The sequence below is a fragment of the Microplitis mediator genome, chromosome 5 (genome assembly GCF_029852145.1).
Source record: "Microplitis mediator isolate UGA2020A chromosome 5, iyMicMedi2.1, whole genome shotgun sequence".
Classification (NCBI taxonomy): Eukaryota; Metazoa; Arthropoda; class Insecta; order Hymenoptera; family Braconidae; genus Microplitis; species Microplitis mediator.
In genome coordinates this window covers 182,518-209,073 of record NC_079973.1, presented here as the reverse complement: position 1 = coordinate 209,073, position 26,556 = coordinate 182,518, and the positions used below count along the sequence as shown (strand labels likewise).

The 26,556-nt window shown below is 31.8% G+C and overlaps 7 protein-coding genes across 9 annotated transcripts; 3 read left to right on the top strand and 4 right to left on the bottom strand.

Moving 5' to 3' along the window:
• Positions 1–6: 6 nt before the first annotated feature.
• Positions 7–739, bottom strand: LOC130668381 (protein aveugle). The gene is made up of 3 exons (XM_057470647.1): positions 544–739; positions 361–474; positions 7–291 (listed from the first exon to the last, which is right to left on the bottom strand). Exons 1-3 carry the CDS (start codon positions 580–582, stop codon positions 118–120), a joined length of 327 nt encoding a protein of 108 aa, XP_057326630.1. The 5' UTR covers positions 583–739; the 3' UTR covers positions 7–117.
• A 1,508-nt stretch (positions 740–2,247) lies between these two features.
• Positions 2,248–3,343, top strand: LOC130668349 (40S ribosomal protein S26). Its single transcript, XM_057470594.1, has 3 exons — positions 2,248–2,403; positions 2,851–3,159; positions 3,242–3,343. Exons 1-3 carry the CDS (start codon positions 2,401–2,403, stop codon positions 3,275–3,277), a joined length of 348 nt encoding a protein of 115 aa, XP_057326577.1. The 5' UTR covers positions 2,248–2,400; the 3' UTR covers positions 3,278–3,343.
• Positions 3,344–3,411: 68 nt separating this feature from the next.
• On the bottom strand, positions 3,412–4,995 carry LOC130668348 (PEST proteolytic signal-containing nuclear protein-like). 2 transcript variants are annotated; one of them, XM_057470593.1, is made up of 3 exons: positions 4,799–4,995; positions 4,177–4,421; positions 3,412–4,089 (listed from the first exon to the last, which is right to left on the bottom strand). In XM_057470593.1, exons 1-3 carry the CDS (start codon positions 4,833–4,835, stop codon positions 3,844–3,846), a joined length of 528 nt encoding a protein of 175 aa, XP_057326576.1. In that variant the 5' UTR covers positions 4,836–4,995; the 3' UTR covers positions 3,412–3,843. The 2 variants fall into 2 exon arrangements, with proteins under 2 accessions (XP_057326576.1, XP_057326574.1); XM_057470591.1 differs by having other exon boundaries at positions 3,413–4,089; positions 4,177–4,442; positions 4,799–4,994.
• An 870-nt stretch (positions 4,996–5,865) lies between these two features.
• LOC130667713 (39S ribosomal protein L46, mitochondrial) lies at positions 5,866–6,987 on the top strand. Its single transcript, XM_057469511.1, has 3 exons — positions 5,866–6,021; positions 6,094–6,563; positions 6,621–6,987. Exons 1-3 carry the CDS (start codon positions 5,973–5,975, stop codon positions 6,900–6,902), a joined length of 801 nt encoding a protein of 266 aa, XP_057325494.1. The 5' UTR covers positions 5,866–5,972; the 3' UTR covers positions 6,903–6,987.
• Positions 6,988–7,008: 21 nt separating this feature from the next.
• Positions 7,009–8,162, bottom strand: LOC130667712 (probable 18S rRNA (guanine-N(7))-methyltransferase). Its single transcript, XM_057469510.1, has 4 exons — positions 8,006–8,162; positions 7,892–7,929; positions 7,651–7,829; positions 7,009–7,583 (listed from the first exon to the last, which is right to left on the bottom strand). The coding sequence occupies exons 1-4, from the start codon at positions 8,042–8,044 to the stop codon at positions 7,009–7,011; spliced, it is 831 nt and encodes a 276-aa protein (XP_057325493.1). The 5' UTR covers positions 8,045–8,162.
• A 292-nt stretch (positions 8,163–8,454) lies between these two features.
• LOC130667710 (cell division control protein 45 homolog) lies at positions 8,455–11,197 on the top strand. The gene is made up of 5 exons (XM_057469507.1): positions 8,455–8,666; positions 8,891–9,043; positions 9,210–9,419; positions 9,497–10,709; positions 10,781–11,197. The coding sequence occupies exons 1-5, from the start codon at positions 8,616–8,618 to the stop codon at positions 10,843–10,845; spliced, it is 1,692 nt and encodes a 563-aa protein (XP_057325490.1). The 5' UTR covers positions 8,455–8,615; the 3' UTR covers positions 10,846–11,197.
• A 50-nt stretch (positions 11,198–11,247) lies between these two features.
• Positions 11,248–25,633, bottom strand: LOC130667711 (nucleoredoxin-like). 2 transcript variants are annotated; one of them, XM_057469509.1, is made up of 8 exons: positions 25,550–25,633; positions 24,084–25,472; positions 15,226–15,495; positions 14,386–14,486; positions 12,180–12,375; positions 11,943–12,033; positions 11,731–11,873; positions 11,248–11,669 (listed from the first exon to the last, which is right to left on the bottom strand). In XM_057469509.1, the coding sequence occupies exons 2-8, from the start codon at positions 24,621–24,623 to the stop codon at positions 11,436–11,438; spliced, it is 1,575 nt and encodes a 524-aa protein (XP_057325492.1). In that variant the 5' UTR covers positions 24,624–25,472; positions 25,550–25,633; the 3' UTR covers positions 11,248–11,435. The 2 variants fall into 2 exon arrangements, with proteins under 2 accessions (XP_057325492.1, XP_057325491.1); XM_057469508.1 differs by having other exon boundaries at positions 25,546–25,623.
• Between the last annotated feature and the right edge of the window lie 923 nt (positions 25,634–26,556).

Genomic DNA, 26,556 nt, shown 5'->3' with positions numbered 1-26,556 from the left:
TATTAGACGTCGGCTAATTTCAGCATCATGTCAAATGACACTTAAATTTAAAATAATAATAAATATTATTAAGAAAATATAAATTTTAATGTATTTGTACACTAATAAAATAATAAATTAGTTGTCATAATTATTTCGACGCTCAATATCACGTATTTCTAATATATCTGTTTTTAAATGAAGTTTCATTATTTCTCGGCAAATATCCATACGGTGTTCCTCATTATCGATACCAAGCCGAAGTAAAATATTTTCGTTTATCCTCAAGAGCACGCGCCCAGTAATATCATGCTGTAATTATTGATAATCATCAAATACAAAATAAAATTACAATAAAATATTTTTAATTTAAAATCTTACGTATAAAAATTTTTCATGATAAAGTTGATAATAATCACTACAGTGTCGTCTCAACCATTTTTGTACATCAAGTACGTTCCATAAATAAACAGGCCTAGGTCTTGCTGTTTTATTCTTCAAAATAAAACAATCATCAATAATTATTTTAATTACTAATTTAATAATATAAAAAATTTTGCGTACCTTGGATTTATTATACGGGCTTACAACCTCTTCTACCATTTTTTATTTAAATATTTTAATTCAATTCGTCTCAACTTTTAGAAATCTCACAGATTGTCATGTAAATATTCCAGGCTATTTACATTATAAATTATTTGTTTAGTTGTTAATTAAAAATCATAACAAGTTCTATCAAAATACGTGACAGAACCACTGATGTCAGGTAAGCTAATAAAAAATACAAACAGAGATGGCGCTCGCGACCCAGACTCACACGATTATATATTTTTAACGATTGATGAAAATAAAGAATTTCGATTTTCCAACAATTACTATTACAGTAATCAATTAGTTATTTATAAATACTTAAAATTATAATTATTTATATATAGTAAAAATCAAATGGCGGCAGAATATGATAGAAAAATATTTAAAATATTAAAAAAAAACACTTAAGTATTTGATGATCCTGAAGTTAGCAGACATTTAATAATTTTTGAATTTTCGTTTTTCAACGAATCAATTGCAAAAAAATAAAATTAAAATATGCACATGTAGAAAATTTTAAAAACTACCGGTGCAATTTTTTCAAATATTTTTTTTTTTTACAGTTTATCGTATAAAAAAAAATCCAAAAATTATTAGACGTCTGCTAACTTCAGTATCATAAGTATTTGAACAAACCTTGGCGAGGAAATAATATGCAGAAGGGTGTCCTAATACACTTGGAGATTTGAATTAAATAGCTCCGAGTGTATTGCAGCTAAAAAACGTCACTTAACTGCTATTTCCCTACCAGACGATGCCAGATGATGAGTTTGCTCAGGAACTGGGAAGTTATCAGCATCAGCAACTCGCAACACAACACTAGCACTGAACACTTAACTACACCACAGATACTTTGCACAATTTAAATTGATAAAAAATAAATTTTACACGACTTTACTGCGATATTGTGTCTCATTTCAAACGTAAAGAAGGATCTGGACTACTATTGCCATTGTTGATGATACTGACTGCCGCTATTGAACCGCCAGCTGATACAGAGCAATCGATTTTGCGATTCTCTCGCCCCCCACTTTAGCAAAAATACCGCCAACTTGCCGTGAAATTTAATCACTAATAATGTGAATCAACTCAACACAATCACTTACTTATTACTAAATTAAACTTTTCAACCATAAATAAAAAATCTTAACTATTGAATCAACATAAAAATATAATTTTGATCAGAGAAACTCATCGAAGATGTCAACTGCACTAAATCCGGCATAAAACTTGATCCACTTTCGATATATCGATTGCTGCAGCTCGTTTATTTGAAATAATGCAAGCGCTGTCATTGGTCGGTTTTGTGGAGGGTTTTTTTGAATAACGATTGCAGTGCCAACCAACTGCATCAACTAAATATTTTAAATAATTTATCACCAGTCGGTAAGCTTTGCTTTTACTATTTAGTGTTTATTTTTTATATATTTTATTTACTGACAATTAATTATTATTAATAATTTGCTATTTTATTTGATAATTTAATAGTTAGATTTAATGAATACATGATATTAAAATTAGCCGACATCTTATCATTTTTTGAATTTTTTTAAAACGATAAATTATAACGAAAAAAACATTTTTAAAAATTGCACCTATAGTTTTTTTAATTTTCTACATGCGCATATTTTTAATTTTTTTTTCTGATTGATTTGTTAAAAAAAAAATCCGAAAATTTTTAATTATCTACTGACTTCAGGATCATAATGAAAACTAAATAAAAGATTTGTAGTTAAATTTACTTTTGACTCTAGTATTTGTCCTCAATACTTCCGGTATAAAAATCCAATCTCCTCCTCCTTCTTTTCGGTCATTTCTCACGGAGACAAAATGGTAACTAAACTAACTATTATATTTATTAACAATTATTATTGATTTTATTGTTATTTATTAAATTATAAATAATAACAATTAATTTATAGTTAGTCTGTGTATAAAATATATTAATTTTAAAGTGACTAAATTTTTTGATAATAGTAAAAAATCAAAGTTAAAATGACGTGTATTCAAACCATGTGGCTTTTATTTTATCAATAAATGCAAATAATAAATATAAGTGATGTAAAATTAATAACAAATTGATTTAATTGTTGGTCATAATTTTCTTTAATTATTTTTTAATTCCGTCTTATAAATTTACAGTTTATGGGTTTAATTCGCGTTATTAACCTCAAAATTTTTGAATTTAAATTAACATGATTGACGCATTGGAGACAGTTGTTGATTGAGTATTCAATTACATGATTTACTGATTACTAATTAATTTTAACGAATTTTCAGACTTGTAAACGACGAAACGGAGGTCGTGCCAAGCACGGACGTGGTCATGTTAATCCAGTCCGTTGTACCAATTGTGCTCGTTGTGTGCCTAAAGACAAGGCAATTAAAAAATTTGTCATCCGTAACATTGTGGAGGCTGCTGCTGTCCGGGACATAAACGATGCTTCCGTTTATGAATCGTATCAGCTCCCTAAACTTTACGCCAAATTGCACTACTGCGTTTCGTGTGCAATTCACTCTAAAGTTGTACGTAACAGATCCAAAGCCGATCGTCGTATTCGTACTCCACCTCAACGTAACTTCCCAAGGGTAATTATCATCAGCACTTTTACCCTCATTTAATTAAAAACCAAAACAATAGTTAATAATTTTAATATTTTATCTGTTGCAGGAAATGCGTCAAGGACCTCAACAAAACAGGAAGTGAATTTGAAATACATAATTTTTGATTACAACTAAAAATTATAATAAAATTTAAAAAAAAAACTAAAAATTGTGTTTTTTTATTTATTATCCAAGTTATTTATATTTTTTTCTCTAGTATTTATAAAATAATAACAATTATAATTAACTGAATATTTTTAATTGAAAAATGTTGTCTACATAGAATACAATCAAGATTTATAAATACAAATATAATTACAACTTGAAACAGGTTGTGATTTGCAAAAGTCAACAAGACAATGATTAGTTTATTTTAACATTAAAGTCGCTCATTGGGAAAAAAATATGAGCATTAGAGAACATTAATTACATAGAAGTAGTCGATGTTGATAGAAAATAGGTAACTGTCGATGTGTAATTCATTGTAGTAAATACGTAATGGATGTTTCATTAACAATAATAATAATAACAAATATAAATAAGCTTACAATCCAATTTTCCCTAGTGTACTCTAAGTTTTAGGATTTTTTTTAACCAGTTAATTTTAGTAATAATAATTAATGAATTTACAGAAAGTGACAGTTGATTTTAATTGATAAAATATAATAATCATTTATTATTAGCTTCGTCCATAGCTTTCTTGAGAGTTTTCTCAAATATTTTTTTTGAATCACAAAAGCCTTGCTTGGTTTTTCCGAATGAATTTGGACCAGCGGATGTTGGTGTTTCTCGTCCAATATTTCGCATCCTCATTCGTGCTTCCGCAGGCATTTCTTCTGGTTCTTCGTCATCATCGGCATTAAATACTGAAGCGACGGTTGTTTTTGTTGGAGATATTGGTTTAGCTGTTGGTTTCTGCAATCAATATACATTTTTAATTATTATTATCAGTAATAAGTTGAATTATTTATGGTTTTAGATAAAAAATAGATGATAATTTACCGTTGCAAGACCCAGTTTTATTTGAATTCCTCCTTTCTTGGTATCAACACTAGGTTTTTTGCTAAAACCAAATGCTAACTTTTGCTTCTGAGTGTTTTCACGTGAGGAGCCAAAGGAACTCGTGGTTTCACGTTCAGCCCGTTGTTGTCTTTCATCAGAAGGCCGTCGTCTCAGCGGTGATCTGTCTCTGTTTCTTCTATAATTTCTTTCGTCGTCATCACTGCTGTCATCCGAACCACCACGATCTCCTCTGTAGGAATTTGACCCTGATAATTTCAAACACTGGCAAAGTTCAGATCAAGTTAAACAACGCTGATTTTATTACCAGAAAAAAAATTTAAACCGACATGCCTAAATAATTTATTTATTATTTATATATTTCATATTAGTGTACAAAAAAAAATAATAATAATAATACTGCTTATGAATCGATATCTCAAAATAATTTGAATTTAAACAAATAATTAAATTTATACGTGTGATATAATAAAATAATCCCGACAAATATTAAACGATGTTATTAAATATAAGTTAAAATAAATTTTAATTAAAACGAAAGAAATGAAATTTAAAAAAATATGTCACTGGGTAATATAATAAGTATAAATAAAATAAATGAAACCTTTTCTGTAGTCGTCCGGTTGATTCCGTCTCGACATTGTTCTCTAGTTGGTGATGATGATAAACAAGTCTGTACACGGCAATTACTTATATTTTATTAATTATTTAAATATCACTCAGAAGTCTGAAATGGTTTTAAAGTCCGAGGTATTTTATCAGTGTCTCATGTTGGAGAATAAATTGTCGGCAGTGAGCTCACCTGAGTTGTAGATGGTGTTGAGAACGACGCGCGCATCATTACGCGCGAGTTTATGATCGGGAATTGACCATCAATTAAAATCGGTGGATTTTTATCACACAAATTCCGATGACACAAAGGCATTGATGATCCAGATCCCGATGATACAGATAATCAATCACCCTCATCCCGATGACACCGATTGACGTTTTTTATTTACTGACCGTAGATTCTAAATTTAAAAGAAAATTTTGAATACCAGATTTTCTATAAATTTTTTAAAATTTTTTTATTTTAAATAAATTCGAATCTAATGAAAAAAATATGATCCTGAAGTTAGCAGACATTTAAAAATTTTCGAATTTTCGTTTTTCAATAAATCAATTGCAAAAAAATAATATAAAAATATGCACATGCAGAAAATTTAAAAAACTACAGGTGCAATTTTTTCAAATATTTTTTTTTAAATGTTTTATCGTCTAAAAAAAAAATCCAAAAATTATTAGACGTCTGCTAACTTCAGTAACATAAAAAAATATGATCCTGAATTTAGCCGACAGTTAAAAATTTTCGAATTTTTGTTTCAACGGCTTAATTTAAAAAAAAAAAAATAAATAAAAATATGCACATGTAGAAAATTTAATAAACCATAGGTGCAATTTTTTTAAATATTTTTTTTTTAATAATTTAGTGTCTAAAAAAAAATCCAAAAATTATTGGACGTCGGCTAACTTCAGTATCATAAAAAAATAACATTTGATATTTTCAAGTAATAATTTAAAATATTAAGTAAATAATAACAAACTAGAGAAAAAAAAACTTTTTAATTGCCATCTATCGTCTGTGAGATACAATTACTTGAAATAAAATAATATTTTATCATCTATTGATAACAATTGAATTTTACTAATAATAATGTGTACACACACAACACAACCTCAACTCCTTAACCAACTTTGATTTAATAATAATAAATAGCAGGTATCATTTTTAAAAAATGTTGAAGCAATCATTTAAATTTTGTAAATCTAATACTTTATTATCAAGTAAGTACTGTAAGATTTAAGTCAGGAAATCAAGTATTTGTAATTTTTAAATTAAATTTTGAATAATTGTAGATTTGCTCAAGTATAAAATGAGCACAGCGACTAATGAAAAATGGGATTTACTGAGTGCTATTTGTATTGAAAGACATCCAATAATAACACCACCCAAAAGTGAGATAGAAGATAATTTTCAGAGTTTGCTGAATGAGATTGAGCACGAGAACAGCATGAAATCAGATCATGAGTTGAAAGTAGAACATGACAGGAGACTAAACGAGCAGCTGAAAAAAGGTTTAATTGAAGTTGATTCCGATGCTCTGAGTGTCGAACGTCCTGGGGATATTGAAGATCAAGGTGACGCTGAATTAAAGGAATTTAAATTTGCTTCACGTGTCACTGAGGCAGATTTAAAAAATATAACAACTTCGTTGGAGAGAAAACTCGATAAGGTTTTGCTTCTGTGTGTGCAACAAAGAATTGGTAAAGATGATTTTTGGCTGCCTCCTCAGGGACTCAGGGAAGAAGGAGAAAATATGAGACAGGTAATTTTACTTTACATCATATTTTTTTCTTGAACACTAATTTAAATAAATATGTAGGCTGCTGAAAGAGTTTTACGACAGACGTGTGGAGAAAATTTGACCGTACAGATTTATGGAAATGCACCTTTTGGGTTTTATAAATACCTTTATCCAAAAGCAGTACGTGGTGATGGTTCACGAGGTGCTAAAATATTTTATTATCTTGGCAAGTACATAAACGGCAGCTTACCTGATACTTTAAAGTACCAATGGCTCGATAGAAATGAATTAAAAGAAAATTTACCAAATCCAATTTATAAAAGTGTTTCTAAATTCCTTATTCCCGAGCAAACAGCATAAAAAATAAAAACTTAAACGTACTGTAAATAAATAAGGATCCTAGTATTTCAATAAATTTTTATTAAATTATATATATAAAAAAAAATATTTATTTTACAATAAATTATTACTTTCTCCAATTAAATCCACTACGTCTTCTTCCAGTGTACTTGGTATCTTCACGCGTCTCTTTACCCTGCCTTCGTCTCCGTTCTTTTTTCTCTAAAATCCAGTTGCCTGATCCTTTAACAGATTTTCCCCTAATAGTTTCACGTTTGGAAACGTGTTTACCAGCATGTGCTGACTCTGACTCGTCACCAAGAGCCTTTGGCATGGGCATGTTGCCTCCGGTCATAAGAACGAGAAAGAATTTTTTAGCTTTGGTACTGTTGGGATAATCGACAACGACACCACCAAAAAAACCGGCTTTGGTTGCCTGTGTCGTCACCAGCTCAACTTGATGGCTGTTTTCGGGATAAAATTGAAAGACTGCTCTTGCTGATCGTGACAAACATGCAAAGAGCGATGTGAAGAATTTGAGGAGCCTCTTGACAGGATTATGAGACTTTTTGTCAGCATTACAGAGCCACTGGAGCGCAGATATACTGATAGCGCCGTCAAAAGTACCAGCTTTGAAAGGCAATCCTTGTCCAATGTCATTCAAAATTAAATCACCTTCTACTTCACGTTCTCTGGCAACATCTGATGCAATAATAAAACATCAGTAATGTCAATCAATTACTTAAATAATTAAAATTATGATAATTACCTAACATTGCTGATGATATATCAACACCAACCCATTCATGGCCGTTGTCTGTTAAAACAGAACCACTCAGTCCTGAGCCACAACCAATGTCTAGAAGATAACAAGTTTCATCTTCGGGTAACATGAGCAACTCAAGAGCTCTTTCAGTCATTTTTTCTTGAATTTCCATCATTCGTGAGCTAAAAAATTATTTTATTAAATATATACATATAAATATATACAATTAAATAATAAAACTTACTTGGACGTGTATTTTCTTGCTTCAGATTCATTGTAAAACTATTTAAATTTAAAAAATAATATAAATTAATAATTTAAAATAATGGAGCTGATAAAAAAATATTTAAAAATTTACCACTTCTGGAGGTGCCAAGTGCTCAGGTCTTCTTGCCATATTTGTTTATTATTTTATCAAACAAAAAATTGATAACAATTTAGATTTAAAACAATAATACAGCACACACGTGTTTATTTCAGGTTAATGTTTATAGATCACAAAAATAAAACAAGTATCGATTAAGTACAGAACAATAAAGATGGCGCTTGTGCAGTTGCCAAAGTTACATAGAAAATTAATTTTTCATGTCTAGCTCAGTATATTATAATTAAGAATAAAAGAAAAACATTAAATAATGTATAAGTTAATAATTAAAACCAATAAAGTAAAGATAAATAATTACTATAGAGGTTAATTTGAATTGAATTTGTAAAAAGTGGTCTGATAAATTGAATTTTAGCGGCAGCAGGTCTCCCTTACCGAGTAGCGCCAACAGGCGGCTGACATTTGAGTAAACATTTTCGCGGCAACCGTTAGCGTATAACCGAAAAGTGAAAAGCCAAGTAACGAAAACGAAAACGAGAAAGACATACACGGAATATGCACATCGTTCTGATTGTTTAAACGGCATTTATTAAACAAACTCTGTATGAGTTAAATAATTTTAAATGACGTAAATAAAGGCATAATGTTTGTGGAAGATCTTAAAAATGATTTTTACAGCATAGTACAAGGAAAGGTGAGTAGCATAAATATATTATTAACACTAACAACTAACTCAACACTTAACCCAACAATCAAGGTTAACATCATCCACTCTTTTGTCAATTAATTGACCTTCATTTTTATTCATTAATCACTTATTATTTAATCACCAATAATTCATACTGAAATCCTCTATATTTAAATATAATAATAATTATTTATTAAGTAATAAATGTGTTTTTTTTTTCATGCTACCAGAGATGTTTGTTGCTTGTTAATTTTGACATTGATGCTATTTGTGCTTGCAAAATTCTACAACAATTATTTAAAAATGACAACATCGTGTACACTCTTGCACCAGTACAAGGACTCCAAGACCTGATTAAAGCTTACGAAGATAATGCTGAAGAGGTAATATAATTATTATGTCAATGACTATATTTTAATTACTACAATCATTTAAATAAATATGTTAAACAAATATGTACTTAATGAATTTATAATCGAATTTATTTCAAGAGTACTAGGTCAACTTTATTATACTGAATTAATTAAGTCATTTTTTTTATTTTTACAGATTAAATATGTCGTTATGATTAATTGTGGCGGTACAATTGATATAGTTGAGATATTAGAGCCACCAGAAGACATAACATTTTTTGTAATTGACAGTCATCGACCTTATGATTTGTGTAATGTCTATTCAGAAGGACAGATACGTATTCTTGGTAAACCAAATGATGATGAAGAGATTCCTGAATATGATGAAATATTTCGTGAAGATTCGGTAGCTATGATAATTATTTTTTTTTACTTAAATTTTTTTATTAATTATTTATATTTTTTTAAATTTCAAATGTTCAGTCTGATGAAGAAGAAGAGGAAGAAAATTCCGGTGATGAAATGGAGTCACGTCAGTCAAAGCGTCGTCGTTTGAATGAAGAAGATCTTCTGAAACGTCGTGCACGTCGTGAGTGGGAAGAAAAACGTGACACTGTTTTATTCAATTACATGCAGTATAGCTATTACAGTAAGTCTAGTGCAGTAATACTATTTGAAATGGCATGGAAGATGTCTAAAGACAGTCTGAATATGGTTTGGTGGGCTATTGTTGGTTCCTCCGAGCAATCTATTCTTAACAAAATAGAATCAAGTGAGAGTGTATTAGAAATCGGGCGTTTGCAAGGTCACGTTTCGCGATTGAGCCATCGTCAGGGTGTTGATGCTGAGCAGCAGCAGCACAGCGCAGCCAAAGTAACCTACGACAAAGATATACAGTTGGCGCTTTATCGTCACTGGACAGTGGAGGCAAGTCTGAGGCACTCGATGACAACTGCCGTGTCTCTACGTCTTTGGTCAATACGCGGAGATCAGCGTCTACGTGGGCTGCTTGCTGAAATGGGATTACCTTTAGATCAATCTAAACAACGATTCACGGCGATGGATTTAAATCTAAGGTTGGAGTTTCGACAAATGGTTGAACGTCTGGCATCAAAGTACAACGTAGACAGCATTGTTGGTGCTAGTTTTACTTTACAGTCTGGCTATACATTTAAATATTGCGCATCAGATATTGTGTACGCGATGTTGGCGTTACTGGAGTCATCGACGAAAGATCGTTCACCCCAGCACTGTTTTCTCGACGCACTCGACTGTTTATCGTTAAAAAAAAAGCATATACTCCAACGGGGTATCGAGAAAGCCAAATTGATGCTGAGTAATATATTTAAAACAGCTCAAGGTATATTAGAAATGAAACAAGTAATGAATGCTGGCTCATTCCTGTACGTAACTATTCCGGAGGGCACACTCGATAGTAGATTATTTGCTCATCCACATCCACTGCTTATGCTTGCCCAGTTTACATTAAAAGCGTACGTGGAAACATCTAAAAGACATACACGGGTTTTGCCGCTTCTTGCTTCAGCAACTTTTAATGCTGACGAGGGTACTTGTATTTTAGTTGGTGTGCCGCCTGTTTGTGAGGATCAACCACGAAGTTTGTTCGGTAAGGCTTTTGAACAGGCTGCTAAAAACACTAATGCTCATGTTGAATCGGATTATTTTGATACAACAAGTAAGTATTTTTATTATTTTTATTTATTTAAATATTTATTGATTAATAAAATAAATAAAAAATAATTTCAGTATTAAGACTGAAAATCGAAGAACGTCCCAAGTTCTTTGACGCACTGGCTGCTCTTCTCACCTAACTACTACATCAAATCAATTATAAATGTATTTTTAATAATATTATATTTAATTTATGGTATAACACCATTTAAAACAATCAACAAACATAAAAATTTAATTTACGTAGCTTTTAATATTTTCGACCAACGATTAATAAAATTAATAAATTAGCTAACGGTATTTTTTTTAAGAATGTAAATAATTAACTTTTCATATTTTTAATAACTCGACGAATATTGTATGAAGCTCTAATTCCATAATCTTTATTTTATTAGTCTGTAAAACAAATAGTAATACTAATTTAAATAAAATCAAACAAAATAAAATACTTTTGTAAATAGGCTTGGTTAAGATGTATGTGTACTGATACAACGTTTTTTTTTTTTTTAATTTCTTCAGTATCACAAAACATTAAGTGTAGAAATAAAATATCATTTGATTGATCTAGATTTATTATTGTTATTATTTATTAAATACTGATTCATAATTCTCCACTAATCTATCATACACATATATATTTCTTAAATATTATAAGCAATTATGTTTTATACAGCCGATTTATTTAAAATTTATATTATTAAAAAATTTTGCTGATAAAAAGATTTTTTATTTATGATAATGATGATATTTTTTCATCCTTGACGGACTTTTGTGAAGCGGCAATTTTATTTATCGGCAATTTGTTATTTCTAAATCCGTCGACAAATTGCTGGACGGAGTCGACTGTGATCTCAGCACCGTCTTCCATTACCGCGTAAACTCCCCGTGGTATATCAATAGCCGTCAGCAATGGCACCGCATCATCCAGTCCAACGAATTCCCGTAAAATGTCTGATGTTTCACACTAATAATTTTAAAAATTATTAAAAAAATAAATAAATATATAATTTTTATAATAAACTTACGTCTAGAGCGATGTAAAATTGTAGAGTCTCGTCAGGATCATCATAATTAGGGTCGTAGTCTGGTCTATCTCTTCTGTAAGTTTCCGCAGCAGGCAAAAGTACACTCTCACCAAATTGTATTTCACAATCTTCACCCTCCGAAGCTTTAAAAATAAATATAATTTATTAACGATACGTAAAATATAAATTAATAATTAAGTAAATAAACTTACCGACGAATAAAATAATTGCTGGGGCATCGTGTAGAGAGGTAGCATATTTTTCTGTCAATATATTAACCAGTCTGGTGGTCCATGGAAAATTCTGATAATAAATAAATAAAATTACTCGGGTATAGAATAAATATGAAAAGAAATAAATGAATAAAAAATATAAAAGAGAGATTGAGAGTGTGAGAGGCGGGAATAAAAGTAAAGAATGTAGTTTTTTTTATAGAAAAAGACATTTACCAGGCCCTCAGGATCTTCGAGAAGTTCAGCCCGACCCTCAAGAGTGATGATATTGTCCCGAGGATCAAGAATGACAAGTGTAGGAATAGCTTGTACGTCAAGAGCTATTGCCAACTTTTTTCTTCGTTCCTCGTGGGTAAATGGTATCCTCAACCACGGCATTGATTCAATATGTACGTTATAAGATTCTTCACTCCTGAAATTCAACCATCCAATACATTCCATGTACAAATAAATTCATACTACCATTTTTATTTTTATTTTTATTATTATTATTATTGAATTTTATCACCCGAGAACTTTACCAACGTGTGAATTTAAACCAACCATTTATTTAAATTTAAATTTCATAAAAATAAAATTTAATGGACAATGTAGTTTATAATTTATTACCAGCCAACACGTACCCAGTAGTTTTGTTTTAGTTGTACTAAAGGCAACTACCCAAGTTCAAACTAATTTATAACTTTCCCTCCAGTGAATTAAATAATATTACTATATAACACGGAAACTTAAATTATATAATATTATTTTTAAATAAAAGTTTGAGTTTAGCCCTTGAGGGCTTTAACAAAAATCTAATTAGACCCTTCAGATTGATAAATATTTTAATAAGCTAATAAATTATTGGGCGTTTTTAAGTAACGGGCAATTTATCGACTAGACTACGTCACAACTCACCCTTACTGACTGCTAACTTTATAACGAGGGTTCTTTCTAGATTTAGATCTAGATGATGATCTAATAGCTCAGGGTAATTAATAACAAGATCTATGACCAGTATAGAGAAAAAATTACGTTTCATACATTGTTTATTATTGTTATTTAAAGTCACGACAGGGTATAAGCATAAAAATGTGGCCAGTGATAACGCAGATAACCCACGAATAGGCGCTAGAGTAAGTAAGTTTTATCACCAGGTTTAGTTCGATCTTCTCTTGGCGTTTGATATTTCTCAGCTTCCCTTAGCCGAGGTCTGGGCCTTTGCCTGGGCTTGGACTGTATAGTACTGTACTGTCTACACCCTACTCATTGAGTTTTATGTCCGGATACTGGATCGATTTAACATAAAACCCACCCGTGCCAACAAACTCCCTTGATACTTAATTATTATTATTTTGTTAAAGGCTTTAGCTGTTGATGATAATTTTAAAAAATTTTTAACACGTCAATCTAAATGTTTGCAAGAGTTTAAAAGAGCTTAAAAATAAGCGCTCAAAAACCCGTATCATCAGGCTGGTTTTTTTTTATTTTGGAAAAGCTTGATGGACAGAGATTGGGCTTCTTTACTATAAACTCCCGTGAATTGCATCCGATGTGAGCTTTAAAAAAAAAAAATAAAATGAGTCTGGATAGCAAAGTAGTAAAGTAGCGACGAGCGGCAAAAAAGAGCTAAGTAAAGTATAAGCGCCAATGCTGATGTCTGATGTTAGCTGTAACATCTAGCAAGAGGATGATAAAGTTCGGAGGTTAAAAACTCTCGGCGGGCGTTTGTGGGTTTTCGCATAACGCTTATTCAACTTTCATTTGATACCGTTTTAAAATTACACTTGGCTTAATAAATAAATAAAACTCAAACTAAATCTATAATTATTTTTAAAATTTATTTTCTTAATATTCCAAGTGCTTTTTATTTTATTTCATTTTTATACAAGAGGGTACGAAAAAAAAAAGGACACAACGAAGGTTTCCATTTCTTGATATCCTAAATACAAGGACGTATTTCTTGGCGGTCGTAAAAATGAACCCCCAGTATAATCAGCAATTCCCCGCGTGCCATTCGCTAAAGATATTCTAGGGTTTGATTGTATACATGAAGGTTGGGGTCCTATCCTCTTGGTGGTGCTTTTACCCTCTCAGCAGCAGTCAGTATTTTTCTCTTCTCGGTTCTACTGCTACTGCTATTATCTGGATAATGTTCTTTTCTCTTCTCTACTCTTCTCAACTCATTTCGGTCGAAAAGCGCCGTGCCCGATGCTACGCCACCACCATCAGCCCTCACTTTCCATTTTCTGCTGCTACTTCGTCCCCTTTGTAGGATCGATTCTATCCAATGAAATGGAGGATACACGACAAAGCTCGATACGAGGGTCATTGTGTAAAGTAGGATACGATATCACTGGATACCTCTCATATATTTATATTTAGTCCATTAACAAATAAAAAAAAAGTTAACAAATATATTAAATAAATCTTACAATCTCACCTATCTGAACTGACGAAAATAACTTCAAAATGGTGTCCTCGTTCTCTTATTCGTTGATATGTATCCACTAGTTGTGGTGTAAAAGCTCTGCATGGTGGGCACTGCAATAATAATAATAATTATTATTATTATTAAATGTATAGATGTCGATAGAACAGGTAATTAAACGTACAACAATAAAATAATAATAATAAATTTTGGCATTAACGAACTCATTACTCATTGATAGCTTCCCGTTATATTCAGATCTACTCAAACGTTGGAGTGGCATTAATAATAAATCCTTGAGTTTCCAACAACCTTCTCGTAGTCTGCGTACATATATATATATATTTTAGAGCATAATAAATCGTTTTCTCCAGCAGTAATACTATCTCTCTCTTTCTTTCTCTGTACTGATGGTTGACGGCGTTGCCATGAGAGTAGTAGGATTTAACTTTGAGAAGTTGTGGTGCCCTTGCTAGCTGCTGTAGTAAATCCTCTGCATATCGAGTCAAGTTTAAAAGATAAAAGTTGTGTGCGTATATATATACATGTGTGTGTGCATGAATGTATATAAAAAGAGCAAAGAGAGGAAGGAAGGAAGGAAAGGACCCGTACCGTGGAATAGAAGTAAAGTGAACGCTAAATCGAGTGGTTGTATAAATATTTCGTTGGCCTTTCCAACAACCGCTTTATCCTACTTTTCCTTCTATTTTATTTTTTCATCTCTCAATTTTATCCGCTTTTGCCCAGCGATTCAACTTGTGGTTTTGTATTATTTATTATTTATATTTTTTAACCATATGATTACAGGGAATACAATTAAGTATGTATATATGTATATATGTATATGTTTACCCAGTGTGCACTGAAGTATACACCCTTGATGCAGTGCCTGAGCTCTTCATGGAGCATCGGTTCTTTGGTGTCTCTCGCCCCACAAGCTAGCAGTGGACCATCCTCGAGGGTTGCCTTGGGATGAGGAGGCCTCCAGGGAAAGTTTACGCCACTTGGATCTTCAGTGACACGTTCGACGCCACCTCGTGTCACCACTGATCCACTGGCTCCTTCCAAAAGTATCAGCGTCGGTACTCCCGATTTAATCCGGTATCTTCTGGTAAGTCTTGTCTGAAATATATTTTTTTAATTTTTTAATTGAAAAAAGATAAATAATTTTTAAAATAAAGTTAAGAAAGTTGAGGATTTATAATTTTAGTAACAAGTACTCTAGACTTTTTAATGGGATTCCAAGTAATTGCTTACAAACTACTGCAAACTATTTTATAACTATCAATTAAATAACAACACTCTGTCAGAAATATACATAAATACAAAAAATATATTTTATCAAGTATGTGTGTTTTTCTCTTTCTCTCAACTTGTCATCTCGATTCAGCGTCAAAGGCAACCCTCATCCAAGCAATACCAAGCATCGACGCCTCGTATCAACGATATTAAAAAAAGTTAAACCCTCAAGTGCACTCGCCTGTTCCATGTTACTTGGATGCATGGATACCCATTAGTGGTTTCAATATAATATCAATTTTTAAAATTTAAATATATAAAAAATTTAATCTTTTTATTTTATATATTTATCCAGCTCGTCTGGGTTTTATTTTTCTCGACAACCGGAGGTGTTATTCCGTATGGTATACGCGTACAAATGAAAACCTTAGCGATAACGTCGCTTGGAAAGAATAAAAATAAAGGTTTCTCAGAGATATATATAAATAAGAAAAAGAATATAAAGACAAATGTAAAAGAAAATGGTAAAAGCCGCGTGAAAGCTAAAAAAGGAATGATAAAAAATCAACAACCAACTTTTTAGTGAGAGTATTCAAAGGTCAGTGAAATACTTTTTTTCACCACAAATACAGATATACATATATATTTATATGTGTTACAGTAGTAATAAAGAAGGGGATGTGATGTTTAGTGGGTATGAGTAAAAGTAAACGAAGATAAAAAGAGACGGGATGATAAAATGAGCGATGGGTGCCAGCAGATTGGAGTCCTCGGTTGTTAAAAATCAAGATTGCAATTTTTTTTTTTTTCTATTTATTTTTTTCAATTTATTTTTTTTACGCCCAGAGCATTTTTATTCTCACTTTAAAATCAAATAATTAAAATTGAAACACGGGTAAAACTATTTTTATTAACTTTAATTGAAACCGTAGATTGACTATTTTAAAATTTTAAAATTCAAGAGCATGAATTTAAAATAGCTGCATATGGATATTTAACAAGAATTACGTGGAATAGAAATTCAAAATGTGTCGCACAATATTCGAGTGGATAAAACCAAGGGATATATATATGAATACAATATAATAGGGGTGAGAAAAACTACACGACGTAGTATGTATTTTAAATTGCATTCTCCTGTTGTCTGTTCGCGATTATTGTTCCAAAATAGTATTAAATATAAATTCCAAAAGGTTTTTATACTAACCCACTATTATATTGTCAGGGCAATTTTATTGTATGCGTTATTTAACAATAACCATTGGGAAAAAATATGAAAGTGTAAAAAATCAATTAAACATTTTTTTTTTTAAATAAAATGTTAAAAAATGGAAAAATAAATTGGCTAAAATGGGTATCGAAGTTTTACGTGTACTTGAATGTATATTGAACGGTTTGGCATGGTAATGGACAAAGCAAGGGAATTTCAGGGATGAGAGTGATATGCCCCTGAGGGACACATAACCCCGCTAACGTTGACGAGATTCTCCTCTATATATATGTATATATACCGATAACTGTATTAGAGTGACTACTACCATATATATATATGGACACGGATTCCACAGTTGATTCCATTCCAGAACCCAAATCGAATGTTGACGTAAACCGTTCACGTATTTCGAAAGTTTGCGAGGCTAAACTCATCCGCCTCGAGTTAATCCAATTCTTCGGTCCTAGAACTTATCGATGCTACTAAAGTTAAAGCAATTCGAGAATTGACTCGATAACTCAAGTGCTAGAGCCTCGAGCCTCAAGCTCACTAAATTATACTTTAATTTATATGTCTATTTTTTACAATATAAATAAATATTTTTTATGTTTTACACATGTATAATAAATTATACAAGTTTTAAAAATGAGGGATGATTTATATGAAGAGGAAAATAGGAAAAGGAATAAAGAAGAAGAGGAAGGAAAAAAGCACCAAGCAATATTTCATGAATAATCCTAAGTATGTCCCCCAAGGTGGAAAATATTTTACGGAAGCATGAAAATAGTACCACCGGCAAGCAGTCAAGGAAAATCCTAGTGGTGAATTGTGGCCTTGGGGCTCCTACATCACAGCTTTAATAAAGTATGAGACGTTAAATAACTATGTCTTTATTACTTTTATAAGTGGGATGTACAAGCATTGTAATTATCATAAGTGCATTGTTTTTAATAATCATTTTTTAGCTTATTATAAAATAAATAAAATATCTCGAGCTTATCAATGGCTTATTGCATAAATCAAGTACACGAAAACCGAATACAGTGATGACTTGGAACCAATTTATCATTATATTGGTGCTCTGACATCGGTCGCATTGTGTATTGACCCAGACATTATGTCCTCGCGTACCAATTCTCTAGCTCTCATATCCAACTAGGGTTGTTCCTCCTTTTCCTCCCTTTCCTCCCTTTCCTCCCTTACTCACTCACTTCTCTCTATTCTCATCCACTCGTACCCGTTAACATTGTTGTCTGCATTCTCTATTCACCCATTTCAGCCCTTCGTGACTACTGCCGAAATACCTCCACATAGCCAAAAATATCTCCGCTGTCAAAAATATTATAATTTCACTAAAAGTTTTGTTACTTTTTACTGCAATTACAATTTATTTAATCGTACTCCTGACAATGAGGCTCCAAAACAATTATCTCTAATTGTAAGATTGATTTTTTTTAATTTTTTACTTTAACAAAATGAGTACACTGAGCACGAGTCATTGACTCAGAGGTAACTCAAATTACGAGAAGAATTTAAAAAAAAAATGCCAAGTAGTTTGGATGAGAATATTAAATTGTAAACTATAATAAGGTATACAGAAGATTACATATATATTGCGTTTATATATATATGATGATGAAATACTAGTCTGGTGAAACTTTATCCTCAAGGGGTTCGGGTAACTGGCCCCTGATGCTTTAGATACTATTCGATTTTACCGAGGGTTTGAAACACCACCATCGTGCTACTCAGGTTTTGCTGGCAGATAGGGCTTGTTAGTCTCAAGCTTGGTTGCTGTTATACCACTTGCAAGCTCACTTGGATACGGAAATTAAATTGGACATTGAAATGAGCTTCACGTAATAACATTCACCTAAATTCGATAATAAAAAAAATCAATATTTATTTTATGCAAAAAATTATACCGTAAATATAAATTTAATATCTATCAGCGCAATAAAATATTTTTACTGCTAGCTATTAAATTTTATTAGTTGATTGAAGATTGCTGACACCACTTATTTTTATCCATCAATCAATCATTTGGATATCCTTTTTTTTAATTTGATTTATTAAGTATACGTGGTAGTTGGAGAGCTCGTTGCCCAAAGCACCTCTCAAACTATACAAAATCCTCTTTTTATTTTCACAAGATCACTTTTCATGACGTGATCAATATCCTGGACATATATTTGTATAAATAAAATAAAAAAAAAGTCCGAGTGGCATTGACAGCAGCACTCTATAAAATAGTCTAAAAGTGCTAGCTCTGAGAACAAATCCTTACGGTCTACTTATAATACCTAGGCTTACAAGTCGAGTTCACTTACTCTCAAGTGTATTTTTCGTATAATATTTTTCTTTCGAAGCTTCATAGGAAAATTATAAAAAAAAAAAAACTCAAACAATCTAATTTATTTAATAATTTTATTTAGTCTGGGTTTATTATTTTAGTATCAATATTTTTTCAGAATCGTAGTATAAAAAGTCTGGAAAGAAAAATGGCATCGCATGAAACCATAGGATATTTCGTATGCTCTTTGATATAAAAAGTAAATCTTGTCAAACAAATATAAGAAAAGATGTGTAAGATTGTGTGAGCAAGTAGTATAGAAACTCACCGTGTAGTCTCGAATCTCGGTTCATGCTACTGCTGAGAAAACTCACGAACCCACGAACCTACTGTCTATACATTTATATTCTCTTATTCTCTTATTCTCTTAAGCAGAGTTGAGTTTGCTAGGCGGCTGCTGCTGCTGGTGTTGGTGCTTTTTCCCTGTTTCTGCTCGACGCTTTCTCTCACGCCCGACTGCCAGAAGGGTGCTCTGTTACAGAACCAACCCCCATAGCAATGCATCGCCAGCCTTACGGTTAAATATACGTATCTACAAGGGGTTGTTCGTCTACTACCACCACTACCACCAACAACAACCACTACCACGTGTGATGTCTATGTTCCAAATGTATTATATGCAAAAACATGCCTCCTGGTAGTTTAATTCAGAGTGCGAGAAAATCGTATGTGATATGTACAAACTTTACCTGTACACTGTCTATGAACAGTCCAATACACACTCAAATCATTTTCTTCTCATTTTATTCCACTCCTATTTTACATCTTTCTCTGTAATATTCCCTATCTCTCTATTACATTCCTGCTTGATGGCTCACATTAAATAATTCTTCGTGTTATACTATACTACAACTTTGCACACGCAGCAGACACATATTCTATCATTTATTCAATATAATATACATTTATAAAAATAAAAATTCGACTATTTTTTTTTCACCTTAAAAAATATTCATTTTAAAAATAATTAAAAAATTTCTAATGAAGAATTGAACTTGTTTTCAATGGATGTTGGAAATAATTATTTATAATAAATTCTGTTCGGGAGTTTGTGATAAATGGCGTACCTGAATTTAAAAAACAAAAACACGACTCGCGTACCGAGTCCCTGGGGATCTCAGAGAGAGAGAGAGAGAGAATGGAAAAGTAGAGTTAAATAAACAACCCCGTGGGTCATGGACTACTCTTACTGACTCTCACTCTCGTTGTTAGTCCTTTTTTACATTTCACTCCGACATGCACACACATATATATATGTATATAGATTGAGTATGCGGTCGATACTCTCGTCCTTGCCAGTTTTCCACTCGTCTGCATTATTTCCCTGGTGTCCTTTTCGCCCCCTCGACTACTACGGCGGCGACGACGACGACCATGACGACGATGACTTTACTACTCAGAACTCTCTACTACAACCTCCAGCAGTCACTTGTACATCCCCTTATCACACTAGTTCATCCATTTCTAGCAGTACTTCTCTCAGCTCTATCAACTACTCCTACTTTTTCTATTTCTATTTTTTTTTTTCGTCCTTTTTTATGTATTTTTTTCATCGTCCTTCTCCTTAGTTTCTACTGCTCTCTTGAGATCCTGAACAACTCGAACCGTCTCTACGAATAAGCTGCTATTAACATTTTCTTGCTCTTTACACCTAGCAAGGGATTAACTTGACACATTTTTTATTTTTTATTTCCATCACACTTAAATAGAAATTTTATTTTTCTTTATAAATTTCATTAATTTTACTTTTAATTTCGTGCACACCGAAATCGTGAGATTGGATTTTTCTCCTATTTCTCGGAAGAAAAAAAGCGATGCAATCGTTGGTCGAGATAAAGACCCTTTGAATAAAAAACGTTTATTTTTTTACGATGCTCTTTTTCCTTTACGTCTTGGTCTTATTTTTTCTTCTATTCTGTGACATTTTGCTGAGTTGTACTATTCGTTGGATGAATTAAAAGCATTTTATGAAAATGTGGGTCGTCAATTCAGATGAGCTAAAAAATGTTTATCTAGAAGACGACTATATTTATCTTCCAGTAGTCGTACTTCCATGATTATCATTTGCAATAACAAACAAAAAATAGAAAACAATTTAAATTAAATATAGTAATATTTCAGTAAAAAATATAGAAACTTTAGTTCTATCCATATTTCAAACTTACTAAAACTGAAGATATTAAATAATTCAATTAAAATCAAAAGTTAATTAAGATGGATCCCAGTCCACGTAAGCTTATGGAAAATGGCCCGTATTTTTATTCCTGTTAGGAATAACTCAACACAATACAAACGTTTTTTGTTTATTATGATGTACTCTAGTAGTTGAACGCCAAAAAAGTCCTGAGAAAAATTATTTTTTTGACTTATGATGGCACGTAGGTCGAGTGATGATCAAGGAAGATAGGGAAGAATTCCCGATCCTCGCATCGATAATTACTTATATTTTTCACTCTCGGATGTATGACTGTAGTACGCTAATGTATTTTTCAAGTATATAGCATGTTTAACTATTTTGTATCGGATACAGTAGATTTGCTGAAAAACAACCTGTCATTGCTTCAACGATTCAGTTAAGAACAACAAAAGTTGAAGCATAAAAGAGTTGAGAACGGAACAAAAAATAAATCGCGGATATCAAGAGTTGGGAATGAGGAGCAAATAGAAAAGAAAAATCATCTTTTCAAGAACTAATAACAACAAAACTGCCGTAAATTATTCTCCGAGCTCTCATTCAAAATTTTTAACGATTGTTAAAAAATGTAAATAATACTTTGTACAAAAAGAAATGCGGAAAATAGTTTGGTTTTTGTGCTACAAACAGTTCCACAGTGGTAAAAGTCTTGTAGGAAAGTTTGGTAGTGTTTATTTATTCAGGGAAATGCAGTAACGTTAAGGTTGTGATGCGGTTAAGCTAAAACCCGGCGACCCAACGACCCGAGAACCCGAGCACATTACGTTACCTAATACTGCTTTACTATAATTTCCAAGAGGGCTTTGTTTAATTTGCTTTGCTTATTTTAATAGCTCCAAGTAATTTGTATTATTACTCAAGTAAAAAATTACTTTTACTCGATCGATATTATTTTTATGAATAAAAGTGCGAGTAGGCATTTTTTCCTCTTTTTTTTATTCTTTTATCACTATAGATTTGCAAATCTTGTCAAGACTTCCGTCACAATTTCTATTGTACTCTGAATATTTTTATTTTATCCATTTTTTTTTTCTTTTTATCCTTTAGAAAGTTTCATCCCTTGTCACTCCAGCAGCCGCAGTCGCAGCTACTTTTACATTTCTTTTTAAATATTTTACACATCACCGGAAAAGAATCACAATATCAACACATTTTTGCGTTAGCATTTCATCGTTCGTTCCTATTGTCAAAATCTCGTGCTCCGCTTCACACAATCTTTCTCTACTTTTTTATTTATTTTATTTTCTTGTCTTCTTCTTCTTCTTTTCCATATTCTTCAGTTTGTAGACTCATCTTTTTTATCAACGTAAATTCAGCTTCTTGGCGTTCGCGCAAGGACTTCTGGTCAATCCTGTTTCTACTCTGAGAATTCATTTGCTCGGATAAATTTTTCTCGGGTGTTGCTGTTGTTCGAAAAAGATACCACCGATCTAGAAGCTCAACATTTTTTGTTCATTGGCTTTAATAAAACTAAAAAGAAATAACCTTTTAACCCGGAACGTGCAATGAGGTCGATGGCTTCACTTTGAAGTACAATAACAAAGCCTTCAGAGCATCACCACCATGCCCAGTACCAGTACCAGTACCAGTAGTAGTCTTTGTGTAAATCATCTGAATCCATACTTTTCACTTTTACACTTAAGTCTCTTCTTGATCTCATTTTACATCTTCACCTCTCTTCAATTACTTTCTTTTGCTATTTTTTTCTTAAAATAAATATTTTATTCTCTTTCACTGACAAGACTTTGACGCTGTCATCTTAATCTCCCTACAATCCATTACTTACATATAAAATATCGTGCTGGATTATTATCGAGTATGAACAGGATTTTTCTTGGTCGTTAATTTCAACAATAACATTTAATAAATAATCGATAAGAGTATTGAGGCGTCGCTTCGAGGTTGCTCAGTCATCTGGAGTCCAATTAAAAAATGTTAGCATCAGCTGCCATTATATATAATGCTCGCGGGATAAAAAAAAAACATCAGGGTAAGTAGAAAAAAAAAACTGAAAACACTCGGGCTACCAATTAAGGGAAAAAATAGATGTTGTGTTTTACTGTTGCTAGCTTGGATTTTAAATCTATGGAAAATAAATTAAGCTCTCAGATTATTTTTTATTGACAATAAATAATCTCCGCTAGTAATTAATATTTTTTTAAAATAAAATATATATTATAATGAAATATCAATAGTGTTTAATTAATAGTAGGTCCACTTGAGCGATAAAAATAATTATCTAAAGTCATGGCAGTAAATAATTAAATAATGAAATTCAATATTAAAAAAATATATTTATATATTTTCTGACAGACTTTTAAAAAGCTTTCATTATTGTACACCAAATAATGAATTCTTTAGACAAATTTACGGTTAATTGATTAGCGCTTTCATTTTATTTCTCTTTAGAATATCGCAAAAAAAAATGAAATAAAATAAAAAAAGGAGTGAAAAGAAAAAATTGAGAGATACGCTAATTATAGTGATGAATAACTTATGATTGAGTACAGTATCAACCCTCTGTCTCTTTTATTCCACTTGGTTTTGTATTCAATATTCTCTTTGAGTTGATATATATTTATTTTATAAGCTATTTATTTAATTCAGTTCGTGGAAATTAAAAAAAAAATGATATGTACAGATACAGATATCAAAATGAATAAAAAGCTTTTATATATTTATTTATTTTAATAATTGAATAAATAAATTACCTTTCTCTCGTAGTCTTGATTGGGCACAACAAGCCACGGCAAATCTTGTACATGATTATTAAAACTCTCATCAAAGTCAAGTACATCAGTGACATTGCTCCACAAAACAATATGGACAACTTCAAATTTTTTTTTACGTCCAAATGGTGAATTTAATTTATTATTATCAGCAGGATGATCACCATTTGAAGCTGTTACTGAATTAACATTTGCATATAATTCAGCCAATTGTTTAGTAAATTCATCACACGTGGCACTTGAATTTATAAAACTGAAGTAAACACCAATTATCTCACACATTGAACTACCATCAGAATCATCAACAAATGCGCTAACGTCAATGCAATCAAATTTATTATTATCTGGATTTATTTCATTACAACGGTGTACTTGTTTACCAAAGAGTCTTTGTTGCCAGGTAATTGATTTTCCATTGTCCCCAGTACTCCCACTGTAATTCGGAGTACCGGAGGTTGAATTTTTATTTTTGATCACACCTGAAGAGGATGATGTGACGAGGGATGTTTCACACGCGGCCATTGGACGCGTTTGTTATCTATCGATATATATTTTTAATAAAACTAATAATTCAGATGTTGACGGCACGAGGCGGCGCGCTTTACTGCCTTTACTGGCCTTACTGACTACTGACGGCACTGACGCACCGGGGAAACCGGCGTCTGCTCCCTCGTGTCTGCTCTGATACTTGTACGTACAAACGTACATACTGTTGTGCTTCCATTTCTATCCTTATCCTTATCCCGTGTTCCAGTCCCTGTCCCTATTTCTACCTCTCTCACCTCTATACATTCTCCGAGCTGTTGGATGTGTGAGTGAAGAGATTGTAATACGCGGGGGCGAAATGCTATTCACATACACACACCCAGGAAACTAAGCGTGATTTTTTAACGGTGATGATGTGAATTCGACACGCTCACATACACCAACGATCATTACGGATTTATCTTATACCAAAGCCCAAGATAACTCCTTTTATTTTATTTATTATTATTGTTATTGTTATCTTTTTTTTATAAATGTTAAAGCTTAAACTAGTTGGGAAAATTAAATTTTTAAATATTCATCCCGAGTTCTGCTGCCTGCGCGATAAAAAATTTACTGTCACTTTGTTCGTTCGAGTTTATACATTTTTTTGATTTTTTTTTTTTTTTCATATTAAAAAATTAAATGGAATTTTGAACATCTGATATGATGTGCCGATAAGGAAAAAAAAAGATAAGTCAATTGTAATATCTCTGGAGAGCAATTTATGCACAGCAAACAGAGTAAAAAGTGAGCAGATGTTGATAAGTTACGCAGTAGTCAGGTTTCTTGTATAAATATATATCCATTGAGCCGTTGAATTTTGATTTAGATAGTATATATATTCTATAAAAATAAAAGTGCCTGTACTGTATAAACGTTATTTCAATATAAAATTACACATTCAGAGTACACATACTTACGGCTTGGCACGATATGTCTTGGAAAAAGTAACTTAGACTTATACTTAAACTTTGTCCACGTGCGGTGTCGACAGATGCGTTGAGAACTCTTGCGAGGTCTCCTGCTAAATGTATTTTTTTTTATTCTTTCTTTTTATTTTATACACCAGACGCCTGAGTAAATATATATCTGTGAGTCACACACCAGTGGGTAGTTATGAATAATTTAAAACACCGCGCTACGTAACTCTATCATTTTTTTCATTTTTTTAATCGTTAAATAATAAAAATAACAATTCCATTGTTTATTGTGTGATAAATTTAAATATCTAAATAGAAAGCTGTTTACTCGGGACAATTGGACGGCTAAACCAGACAATGTCAATCTAATTGGTGGGTGATGGTGACTTTGTGTGTCTATGCGGCAAAACACTCGTAACCATAAAGTGTCTTAGGGGGTCACAGCTGGCCAATTACTTGAACCAAACTTCCGAGGGTATTTACTAAATTTTATTACTTTTACCAACTTTTCATTTTTTTTTTTTCATATAATAATACTTTTTTTTTTTTTTTATTAAATTCTAGACAGTTGAGTTTTATTTTCAATCCATTAACTCGGATAATAATTTTCTTTAATTTAAAATTAGCCAGCGATCGATTTCCTGGTGATAATTCTTGTTCTCTTTTATTTAAATTCTTGTTCTCACTGAAAATACGATATTGGAAGGAATATAACGGTATAGTGAATACGCAAAGGGCGGAAGTTTAATCACCCCCTAATGACCAAACGGACGATCGAATTGTGTGACCCTTTCCCTCTAACTCCTCAATAACACACATGGCGTTACGTGCCAAATAGACTACACGAGAAGCCTCTATTTCCAAGATCTATATATAGATTCAACTCTCAAACTACATGTACATTGTATATATATGTACATATTACGCAACACTATCCAGTCTCAATACAATACAATAGAACAGCGTGTGTAGTTTTGCATATATATATACAACAAACTGTACTCTGT

Excerpts from the sequence above, each read along its gene's own strand:
- LOC130668381 (XM_057470647.1), bottom strand. The coding sequence starts at position 582 with ATGGTAGAAGAGGTTGTAAGCCCGTATAATAAATCCAAG. Across the intron at positions 475-543 it reads GCCCGTATAATAAATCCAAG|AATAAAACAGCAAGACCTAG; the intron begins GTACGCAAAATT and ends TTTATTTTGAAG. Across the intron at positions 292-360 it reads ATCATGAAAAATTTTTATAC|CATGATATTACTGGGCGCGT; the intron begins GTAAGATTTTAA and ends CAATAATTACAG.
- LOC130668349 (XM_057470594.1), top strand. Across the intron at positions 3,160-3,241 it reads CTCAACGTAACTTCCCAAGG|GAAATGCGTCAAGGACCTCA; the intron begins GTAATTATCATC and ends TATCTGTTGCAG.
- LOC130668348 (XM_057470591.1), bottom strand. The coding sequence starts at position 4,835 with ATGTCGAGACGGAATCAACCGGACGACTACAGAAAAG. Across the intron at positions 4,443-4,798 it reads ACCGGACGACTACAGAAAAG|GGTCAAATTCCTACAGAGGA; the intron begins GTTTCATTTATT and ends TGAAATTATCAG. Across the intron at positions 4,090-4,176 it reads TAAAACTGGGTCTTGCAACG|AAACCAACAGCTAAACCAAT; the intron begins GTAAATTATCAT and ends TATTGATTGCAG.
- LOC130667713 (XM_057469511.1), top strand. The coding sequence starts at position 5,973 with ATGTTGAAGCAATCATTTAAATTTTGTAAATCTAATACTTTATTATCA. Across the intron at positions 6,022-6,093 it reads ATCTAATACTTTATTATCAA|ATTTGCTCAAGTATAAAATG; the intron begins GTAAGTACTGTA and ends GAATAATTGTAG. Across the intron at positions 6,564-6,620 it reads AAGGAGAAAATATGAGACAG|GCTGCTGAAAGAGTTTTACG; the intron begins GTAATTTTACTT and ends ATAAATATGTAG.
- LOC130667712 (XM_057469510.1), bottom strand. The coding sequence starts at position 8,044 with ATGGCAAGAAGACCTGAGCACTTGGCACCTCCAGAAGTG. Across the intron at positions 7,930-8,005 it reads ACTTGGCACCTCCAGAAGTG|TTTTACAATGAATCTGAAGC; the intron begins GTAAATTTTTAA and ends AAATTTAAATAG. Across the intron at positions 7,584-7,650 it reads TATATCATCAGCAATGTTAG|ATGTTGCCAGAGAACGTGAA; the intron begins GTAATTATCATA and ends TTATTGCATCAG.
- LOC130667710 (XM_057469507.1), top strand. The coding sequence starts at position 8,616 with ATGTTTGTGGAAGATCTTAAAAATGATTTTTACAGCATAGTACAAGGA. Across the intron at positions 8,667-8,890 it reads ACAGCATAGTACAAGGAAAG|AGATGTTTGTTGCTTGTTAA; the intron begins GTGAGTAGCATA and ends TCATGCTACCAG. Across the intron at positions 9,044-9,209 it reads ACGAAGATAATGCTGAAGAG|ATTAAATATGTCGTTATGAT; the intron begins GTAATATAATTA and ends TTATTTTTACAG.
- LOC130667711 (XM_057469509.1), bottom strand. The coding sequence starts at position 24,623 with ATGGCCGCGTGTGAAACATCCCTCGTCACATCATCCTCTTCAGGTGTG. Across the intron at positions 15,496-24,083 it reads ATCAAGACTACGAGAGAAAG|ACAAGACTTACCAGAAGATA; the intron begins GTAATTTATTTA and ends AATATATTTCAG. Across the intron at positions 11,670-11,730 it reads AATTTTACATCGCTCTAGAC|TGTGAAACATCAGACATTTT; the intron begins GTAAGTTTATTA and ends TAAAATTATTAG.